We start from the raw sequence: 10,706 nt of genomic DNA, 5'->3' as shown, positions 1-10,706 counted from the left end.
ACAGTATATATATATATATATTGTTTCTCACCTTCGATGTTTTTCATTTTTGTATTCTTCATGGTTTTTATTGGTATTATTATTATCATCATCATCAGTGTTGTTGTCATTATTGTCATTATCATTTTATTATTTTTTTCAATTTTGTATTTATTACAAATTTTATTTACTATGAATTATTATTATTATTATTATTATTATTATTATTATTATTATTATTATTATTATTATTATTATTATTATTATTATAATTAATAATAATAATTAATAATAATAATAATAATAATAATAATAATAATAATAATAATAATAATAATAATAATAATAACAATAATAATAATAATAATAATAATAATAACCAGTGAGGACAGGAGGCAAGCGCTGTACTCCACTCAGTTCAGTTTGGTTTCTCTCTACTGACCTGCTTGGTACAGTGCATGCTTACTTTTATCCTCTTCACCACTGATCGGCTCCTTAGCCGCTTGGGCAATCGGTCACGTCTCTGTTACGCACTGTTGGCAAGTGCTGGGCATGCACTGGCTCCTGAATGTACCTGAACCTGCTGCAGTGCTTGTTAAGTCTAGTCTTGAAAGAGCTCACACTCGGTGCTGTTACAACACTCACTGGCAGATTGTTCTAAGAGTTCACAACTTTCACTTCAAAAAAGTTACCCCTCACAGTTTTCTGGGCTTGTGACTTCTTCAACTTTGAGCTGTGACCCCCTGTGGGGCGAGCATCCACCTGCTTCAGGTAAGGACACTCAACTGAGTAGTGCCATTTGAGATGCTTATACACCTCAATTAGGTCTCCCCTTGCTCGTCTGTAGTATAAGCTAGGCAAGTTCAGGTGCTCCAATCTCTCAGGGAAGCTGAGGTGCCGAAGGGCAGGCACCAGTCTGGCGGCCCTCCTTTGGACATTTTCAATCAACTGACAGTCCCTAGCATATCTCGGGGACCAGACGAGGTGACAGTGCTCCAGATGGGGAAGTGCTTCACTCTTGAAGACCCAATAATTTATTTGCTTGATTTACCTTCTTCTCGCAATGGCCCGAGAACTTCAGCTCATTGTCAACATACACACCAAGGTCCTTTTCACATTCAGTCTCAATTAATGCAATTTCTTTGTCCCGTTGGGACATATTATACGACTCCTTACCGTTGGTATGCCCCAGGTGCATCCTCTTACGCTTCGTGACATTGAGTCTTAGAATCCATTTCTTCGACCATTCTTGAAGCTCACAGAGATCCTTCTGCAACTCTTCACAGTCTGCTTGGTTCTTAATTTCCCGAAATAACTTGGCATCATCCGCAAACATTTGTATGGAGGGGGGGGGGGGTCATTAGACTGATCTAAGAATTGCATCTGGATTCACCTTTTCAATTAAATACAGTATAATATAGTACAGCTACACACAGTACTGTTTTACCTTCACCCAAGACGATGAAGGTAAAACAGTACTGTGTAGCTGTAGCTGTATTTTAATTGATGAAGGTAGTAGTGTATGAATTGAGAGCTTGTAAGTGGATTGTATTGTATAAGTTATTACAGTAAATACAGTGTAAAGGAACACCCCGGGTAATGAACGAGTTAAGGAGTGAAGGACCAGTTCTGAAGGCAGTTGTTCCTACTCCACTAAGCTAATTCCTCACAGCTTCAATGTACAATAATTATGGGGAGTTAGGTTCTGGACCACCTCACAAAACCCCAATTTTTTCCAAAGATGTCACCTGTAATAAAAATAATATGAAGATTATAGATGTTTAAGGGAATTAATGGTTATTATACCCTTTAGAAACTCACTATAAGTGTTGCAATTACCATCTCCCGGTGAGTGTTAGCCTATGTAAACAGTCGGTCACCCTTTCTTCAACTCGCAGCTAGTTCACTATGTAAGCATCCAGGTACAGTACAAAACATAGATGTATTGTATTATATTGGTAAGTGAGAATATTTACTGGTATTCAAACATTCTTTTTCTTCATTGATATTTTTTTCCATTATAAGAAGATTAGATATTGTTTGTAAATCCAAGGAGTACAGGGTATTTGTATACTGCCAGTTATGTTCTGGGAAGCTTGTTTGTGACATCAGAGTGTCGTAGCCTGAAAGTTCTTTAACCGGGGTGTTCCTCTATCTAAGTTACTAGTAATTGCATGAATGTACTATAAATTAATGGACATGTTACTATTAATTGCATGCTTTTATAATTAGATTTATGATCCAAAGGTTTTGTAGATAGCTCATGATATAGACGTTGTCTCAGTATAGAACCACAGTGGCAGTGCTACAGTGTAGGGTCCATTGATTTCCATGGGAAAAGGTTGGCAATAGATATGGATATTGCCATTCAAGGCCAAAAAGACAGAAGGGCATTTAGTTAGTCACCCTGTCTGTCTGACCATTTCTGATTTCCAATGCTCATAAAAAATGGCAGTTCAGGAGCAGTTGTATGCAGGGTTTTAACACAGATCTGTAGCTGGTTCCATCCCAAGAGGTCATGTTAAAATTTACCTGTACAGTACAGTACTGTATTTTATTACTGTACTCGTATGATTTTTCAGTATAACTCATGGATAGGGCAGTGGGACCTCTGAGAGCCATTTTTCAGAAGATGATCTATATTCACATCCTTTGTATCATCCATAAGTTGGTTAAGTTTAAAACCTTGTGTGTTATGTCCTTTTCTGAGATTGAGACATAAAAATTTAGATAAAAGTGCATTCAGTATACTGTACCTTTCTATGTACTGTATCTTGTACCTGTATATGTATACTGTACAATATATACTCTTCATTCATGTACTGTATAGAAATTACAAAGCATTTTAGGGAAGTGCTCTCATTTTAATCGCCCAAAAGCTGCTGTAGAATATATTTCAAGAAATGCTATTGTTAAGATCTTTGAACTTACTCAACTTGGGTGCACACTTTGAGTACATAATCCTAAATAGAGATGTTGCAGTTTCATTTGACTATATTGAAGAAATGTTAATTTCTTCAATATTAAAAATGGTAACTGGTTGGGAAGGATACAGGAGTATAAGGTTGGTAAACCATATCATAACTTTTGTAGCTACATTGGATATACCATCTGCTAGATCAGTTTTATTCTCCTCCCATGATTTTTCTGATTTCTATATTATGGGCTGTCCATAAGCTTATAGCTCATCAATGGGAGATTGTCCCCAGATCCCTATTTGTTTTGAATGCAGACAAGCAGATAAATTATCTTTCCATCCTCCAAGAAGTGTGTAACAGTAACGATTGGAACCCTTCTGCTGCTATTTCTGGTCCATTATTAACTGTGGTTGTTGCCGATGGAAAATGGTTTATAAGGGTGATCGTGGAAAAGCCTTTCAGTCTTTCTGGCCCTGAATGGGAACATCCAAATCAGCTGCCAACCTTCTTTCCTCCAGAAATTGATGGACTTCATTATGTATAACTACATTGTACTATTGCCAATGTGCTCACAATATGACTTGGTGCCTTTTTTAATGTTAAGACAATGTGTATTGTGGACTATCTCCTCGCCTTAAAAAAAAAGATCCTTGTTTGTTAGAAATTGAATTTGGAATTTGCCAAAAGCTTTATTAATCATCATCTACACCAGGGGTCACCAAACTACGGCCCGCGACGTCAGTTCATCAGGCCCGCCGACGGTACTTGAATTTGCTTGATAAAACGTATGGAACACGAGACGTTGTGATACAATTTAAATTTAAATATTATGCGGCCCGCGCTCGTCATTCTTTCAGTTATCCGGCCCACTGTGAAAAAAGTTTGGTGACCCCTGATCTACACCATTGTATATACTTATAGTTTTGACAAATTCATTGTTCATATATTCCTGTCATTCTTTCATATAAGTATTGTTCATTTCTCATGTTTATGGAAAACACTGTTTTAACTGTCTCTCTGGATGAATGAGAGTGAGATGGTGTAATTGTTTGTATCAATAGAGAACTGTTTCAGTGAGTGGACACATTCTTTACAACATGAATTTTCTTGTGACATTGCATTACTGTATCTTTTTCCCCAGCCTTCTTCCAGCAAAAGGTTCTTACCAACTGTACAAAGCATGTGGGGGTCACCTCACAATGGACGACTTCCGCGGCCGTACAGTGGAGGATGGCCCTTGCAAAATGAATGGTGCTCAAGAGAAACGGGTGACTGGTAAAAGAATCATTCCTTAGAGGGATAAGTGTTTGGTTTTTAACTGTACTGTGTATATACTGTATTGGGGTGATGCATATATATATATATATTTTTTTTTTAGAACTAGAGATTGTTTAATGAGTCTCAAGTGATGTAGTGATTTATTGATGACGTTCCCTGTAATTAGCTGAGCTGTCATGTTGCCATTACCAAACACAGAACTCTTAAAGTGTACTATAGATTAATGCAACTTGCATCTCAGTGTTATTTGTCTTATGCTGTAATTGTTAAGAATTTTCCTTTGAACTAATATTAATGTAAGCAATCAATATTTGGGACAGTAAAAAATATTATAACCACAAGGTACAGGTTACAATAACTGGCCTCTTCTTACAGTACCATATGCAGATAGAGTACAAACAGGCCAACAGGAATAAGCATACAGAGAAGGCAGTGACGGAGTTTAGTCGTGAAGTAGTACAGTGGAATAACGAATTTACCGGAAATGGCAAATTTATGGAATCGGAGTGAGTGACTGTGAAATTTGAATTTGGCACCTTGTAGTTTAAAAATTGGCGAGTACAGTATGCATGAAATTCAATACAACATTGAATTGTTATTGTAAGGTAAAAATAAGGAAATTTTTACAGTGAAAATAATTTTACTTGCCGGTAAGTATTTCACAATACTTTTTAGGATTTGGTCATGTTTGGTTTGATCCACTGTCAAATTTTGACAATGGTATTTTCTTCCACTCATAACACCACCACATCCCGCCTCTTGCTTTTAAGGTATTTTTACAATACGTACAGTAAACGTAATTTTACATTTAGGTGATCTTTGAGTACTTTAGGCTTGATGTTTGGTTTGATCTGCTGTTGTAACACCACAAATACTGTACAGTATAAACAATTTCAGCAGTGACATTCGTTCACCCACTAACACTACTGATTCTCACCACATACAGATCTTGCTGGTTTATTTGTGCTTATATTCTATAGGAGAGTGTACAGTACAGTAATTTTGCATTGTTTTTATGTACAGTACAGTACAGCACGGTATACAACTTTATTATTGTACTCAGACTATTTTTTATTGTTTATGTATAATGTATGCAAATAAATTATTTTAATTAAACCATTATATGTACTGTACATATTTGTTAATGAAGGAAAAATGAAGGTCTACATGTTTATTTTGCAAGGTTATTTATATTTTTGTGTACAGTATTTCACTTGAATCCTAAGGGTACACAACACAGTACAGTACAGTGCAGTACTGCTTTTAAGAAAAATTCTTTAATGCAGAATCAATTCGGTTCCAATCCACTTTATAAAAAGAGATCTTAATGTACAATACAGTATATAATATATGTATATGTGTGAAAATTAGGTGTCCAAACTCACTGAATTGTTTCTCTTTCAGTTCTTGTTTATTCTCAGTACTGTACTGTACATGTGATATGTGCGAGTACATCTGTACAGTATATAGAAATTTTTTAGGAATGATTTTTTGTTATATGAATAATAGTACATATGTACAATATATGGGCTTTACTCTGTTACCAGAATCATTACAACATAAACATTTTGTTTATGGTACTAAAATGACTTTTATGGTTGACTCCTCCACTAAACAACTTATGTTTGTCTCCAGCATCCTGAGGTTTTTACCTGAATTAATCCTTAAACAAACAAGAGTTAACCTTTAAATATGAGAGACTAAGACTGACTTATGACATGGTTATGAGCGAGTTGAAATAAGGTAATTGATTAAAAAAAGAAACTAAAAGTTAGGCTTGAGTAAAGATGAAGGACTCGTGTGCATAGGAGAGAAATACAGAGTTATGTGGAGCCATCATGCAGGCAGTTTTAGTAGTGACTGTGCACCATCCATCTGAACAGGGAAGAAGTTTGTTGAATCCTGATAGATATTTATTGGACCTGAACATGATTAGGGTATTGTATATGAAGTACCCTGCACTTGTATTATGGTCCAACTTTTGTGAGATATTTGTATTTTACAGAATAATTAGCTGATTTGGTTATTTCTAAAATCTTGATGGAATTATATTTTAGCTTATGAACAAAATACAATAAGATTATACTGGACTTATTTTATGGACGACTCAAAAAGAGAATTGCTTTGACAAAACATGACAAAGAGTAAAAGATTAGTTAGAGAAATACTGTACACTTAGCATATATTTTTATCTTTTATTCATTCAGCCACCACTGCTCAAATACTCTACTTCCACAAATGTTATTAAAATGTGACTGAAAGATTTGGCAAATGTATCGGCATGACAGCTTGTGGTTTTTTCTCATTGTGTAAATATCAAGTACTTTTGTAACAAAGGAGGATACTGGTGTGTGCAATTCCAGTTTAAGTATCACTGTGAGGAAGGTGTCATTGTTATAAACTTGTACTGTAGTATTTTTGAAAGTTTTTAATGATGACACCAACCATAAGAGACTGGATACCTTTCCTCATATTAGTGTGAGCCTTAGTAGTGTTGTATTAGTAGACACAACTTTTCCATCACCATGTTTCTTCGGTACATTATCACAATGCATCTTTCCTATACAGCAGGGGTGGCCAACCTTTTGTGTGATGTAATCTACTTTTTCCACAGTTACCCTGATGCGATCTACCAGCCTAATATTCACCCATTGCCATAAAATACGCAGATTCGTAGAGAGAGAGAGAGAGAGAGAGAGAGTAAACAAATAATATTTTTCAATAATTGTTATGATATATTGTTAACATGACAAATTCATAAACTTACTTTACTAATGAGATTATTAGCACTGCATGTTGTCTGCCATCTTTGTGTAATTAGGACTGTAGGTGGTGACTGCTAGCCTCAAGCAAGCATCCAGGTGTTCATCTGACATTGTTAATCGGTATTTGGATTTGATGTGTTTCATGTGTGAAAATGTTGATTCACAAAGGTAGGTTGATCCAAAAAATGCTGTGAGGTACATGGCACATTTTCTGACATTGGGATATTTTTCTTCACTGAGAAGATTCCAGAAACTTCCTCCTGTTGCCATGGATTTGATCTGAATATCATTTTTAAGCTTGAGAAGCTCATTTTCGACTTCAGATATGTCCATGTTAAATACTGATGCCATTCTAGATGCAATATCTTTAACATTTGTGATTTTACCAAATGGAAAACACACATATTTTGCAACAGGTTGCTGTATCTTGAAACCGTCAGTCAAAATATGAGGCAAGGTTTTGTACCTGTTCAATATATCGAGCACTGTCAAACAGGTCATAGTCTTTTCCTTGGTTTTCTAGTTCAGACATCATATTTCTGAAGCTTCGTAGTTGATGTTGATGCAGCTGCGAAGACACTAGTTTTAGTTTCTGCTTGAAAGCAGCCACAGGACTAATGTCAACTATAGTTTTATCTTTTCCTTGCAGATCTAAGTTTAATTTATTCAGCATAGCAGTCATGTCAACTAAAAAAGCTAAATCTAACAGCCACACTTCGTTGTGATCAAAAGGCCAATCTTTTGAGGCCAAAAAAGAAGTTAGGAAACCTATCATCACTCCTGCACAGGGCAAAGAACCCATTGATTCGGCCAACCAATGCAGGTGCCCCATCAGCATTTTTAGATATGAGCAACTGGCAATTGTGAACTATTAACAAAATCACTGAAAGTCTGAAATAAGTCTTCATCCCGAGTTTTTCCTTTTAATGGTAGAATTTTCGGCAGTTCCTCTTTGGTACTCATGTCTTTAAACACCATTCTAATGAAAATACATAACTGTGATGTATCGACCACATTAGTAGACTCCTCAAATTGTAATGAAAAGAACACACACTCATGTCTGTCTTTATTCAGTTGTTCACCCAAATCCTCAGCCACGAATTCACAGCGCCTAATGACAGTGTTTCTTGATAACTGAACATCCTTAATAGAAGACAGTATTTCAGACTTATTTTTGAAAATTTCAAACAACGAATATGCTGCTTCTAAAAAGGCCTCTTTGAATATTTCTCCATCTTGAAATGTTTTTTTTTTTATACTTAGTAAGCACTTGACTCACCCTGAATGATGCAATGGTTGCTACCCTTGATTTTGAGCTCGCGTCTGTAAAAAGAGTTTGTTGTGCAGTAAGCCATGATTTCAGTTCATGAACTTTCCTCTTTAGTAGCTCACTTTTGAGGGAAATCATTATCATTCTTCTTGTGAAAACTTTTGAAATGCTTTTCAGGATTTTCTTTCTTAGCTAGAGCTGGAGACGCATGGCAGAGCAAGCACAGACACTTCAAATTATTCATGGTAAAAAATTAGTCTTCTTCCCATTCATTGTGAAAATGGTAAATTTGGGTATTTTTAGTACTTGGTCCAGAACTCATTTTTGGTTCCGTTGATGGCCAATAACCTATATTTGGAAAAGATTAAGTCGTACTTCAATACAAGAATTACTTTTTTCCGTGACTTTTTCGACATGAATGTGAGAATTACTAACATAACAGAGTAACGTTCTTAACTTCTTTTTTTTATAAGCAATTGTCATCGGCGAGTGTGGACACTTCTGTCTACTCTAGGGTTGCGGCGAGAACTGTCGCTAAGCTAAAAAGTCAGTAATTCTTGTAATCACCCAAGACTTTTCCATAACAAGAGGCAGCACCTCACACTTCCAAGTATTGCAGATGACTGAAAATCACTGCATTGTTGGTGACAAGTATGTAGGCTTGCTGGGCAAGGTTGCCAAATATGATTCTCTCTCTCTTTACTTTTGACAAGTCTCCTCAATATTGAGTCGACTTTTTCATTACGAAATTCATTAATACAAGGTTTAGTATGTATTTGTAAACTTATAAAAGCAAATACCTGCCTAATTTTAGCCTACAACTGATGACAACTTGCTGATCAGTTTCCTCACCAGGAACCAGCCAGCACCGGCCCGGATGAATGCGAACACTTCCTCTCAGGTTCCGCCACACACGGCATGGCATAGTCGAAGTTTTTTTGTATGTATCGCCCTGATGTGTCCATAATGATGATCTATTCCCAGAAAAAATCTAAACAAACATAATATTCCAATGATTATGAGTAAAATTTGAAGAGGATTTTTGTATGGCAGCTTAAGAAGGATGGATCATTAAGTTTAACTTTGCCATGCGATCGATTAGAGAAGATCTTGCAATTGACCAGTTGATCGCGATCGACAGGTTGGCCACCCCTGCTATACAGTATATAAAAACTGTAAATATACTGATGGTAGTATTTTAAGCTCTCTTTATATACAGTGCTTATAATTTTAAGGTATTGATGAGAAAGCGTTGTCTTTGTCTTTAGGATTTACCAGCAACTCTTTAAACTGAATATTACAGGTATGTGTCTAAAGTCACTTCTCCTAGTTCCACAATTCCCATTACTGTACATTCGGCTGTTGCCAACCACAAAATAATTCTAGAACATAACTGTGCCTAGTGAGGGATTATTCTATTGACATGAAGCTTCGTTAATGGATTTATAAGACTGTACAATATATGAATGACTGTACACTTTTGGTTTATGCATTGTATTAATTACTTTAAATTTGTTTATAAAATGATGGCTATGGAATCATATGGTGTTCAGTGGTATAAAGCATTTAGGATAAAGTTATTACCAAAATATTCATGATCCAAATTTGGCATAATGAAGGTACACAATGATTTCGACACAAAGCCTTGGAGTCTACATCACCTTCATTAAATTATAGTTATTGCAAGTCTACAATAAATTACATGTTGTGCAAGGAAATTATCTGTAAAGAATTTTGGAAATTTGGACATTGGATTTACCAAAGGAATTATACATACTTGAAGACTACAGGTTATTCATTCAAAGAGCAAGAACTAATTTCACTTCTTTAACCAACTGGGACAGTGTACCTACTGTCACAGCTGTGCAATAGTGATGGTCACTTGCAAACCTCGTCTGTATTGTGGTCTATTTTATATCGTAGCAGAATTATAATTGGTGCCCTGTTTTGAGGTAGAAGGCTAAAAGCAGATCTGGAGAGACTGGTAATGAAGGTGACCGTGGCTTGTGTAGTATAAATCATTAAACAAATGACACAATCTACAGTTACTCTGAGTGATGAAATAAATCCAGATATGTTGAGAGAATAACTAAGGTTGAATTATCAATTTCTCAATGGCAGATAAATGTTGCTCCTGGAACAATTTGAACTGCATAAAACATTAGTTGAATTGTTCAACTTGAAAGATCAATACATTTAAAAATATAATCATACTTAAATGATTCATTTTATACAGGTATTAAAAATATTTTCAACTTCTCATTATAAATTTTTGATGAAGCAATCAATCTCTTTTATAACGAGTTCATTTATCCATCATCAGTTCAGGTGACATGTCGGATGCGTGACCAAAGATTTTTTTTTAACCAAAAAACAAATTTTCTCAACCATGCAATAAGGAAGGGGTTAAGAGCATCCTGTAAGCCTTTGTGGTCCTGAGTACTTTTTAAGGAATTAAAATAGTAAGCCACTGGTATTAGGTTTCTACAGATACCA

At 35.6% G+C, this 10,706-nt stretch overlaps 1 protein-coding gene across 1 annotated transcript; it reads right to left on the bottom strand.

The window, feature by feature from the left end:
- Window positions 1-6,958: 6,958 nt before the first annotated feature.
- Window positions 6,959-7,291, bottom strand: LOC121856901 (EPM2A-interacting protein 1-like). The gene has a single exon (XM_042352665.1). The coding sequence runs from the start codon at window positions 7,289-7,291 to the stop codon at window positions 6,959-6,961; it is 333 nt and encodes a 110-aa protein (XP_042208599.1).
- Between the last annotated feature and the right edge of the window lie 3,415 nt (window positions 7,292-10,706).

Source organism: Homarus americanus, unplaced genomic scaffold (genome assembly GCF_018991925.1).
Source record: "Homarus americanus isolate GMGI-L3 unplaced genomic scaffold, GMGI_Hamer_2.0 scaffold1019, whole genome shotgun sequence".
NCBI lineage: Eukaryota > Metazoa > Arthropoda > Malacostraca > Decapoda > Nephropidae > Homarus > Homarus americanus.
This window is presented reverse-complemented; position numbering and strand designations above follow the sequence as displayed.

Coding starts and splice junctions, on each gene's coding strand:
- LOC121856901 (XM_042352665.1), bottom strand. CDS start 7,291: ATGGCATCAGTATTTAACATGGACATATCTGAAGTCGAAAATGAGCTT.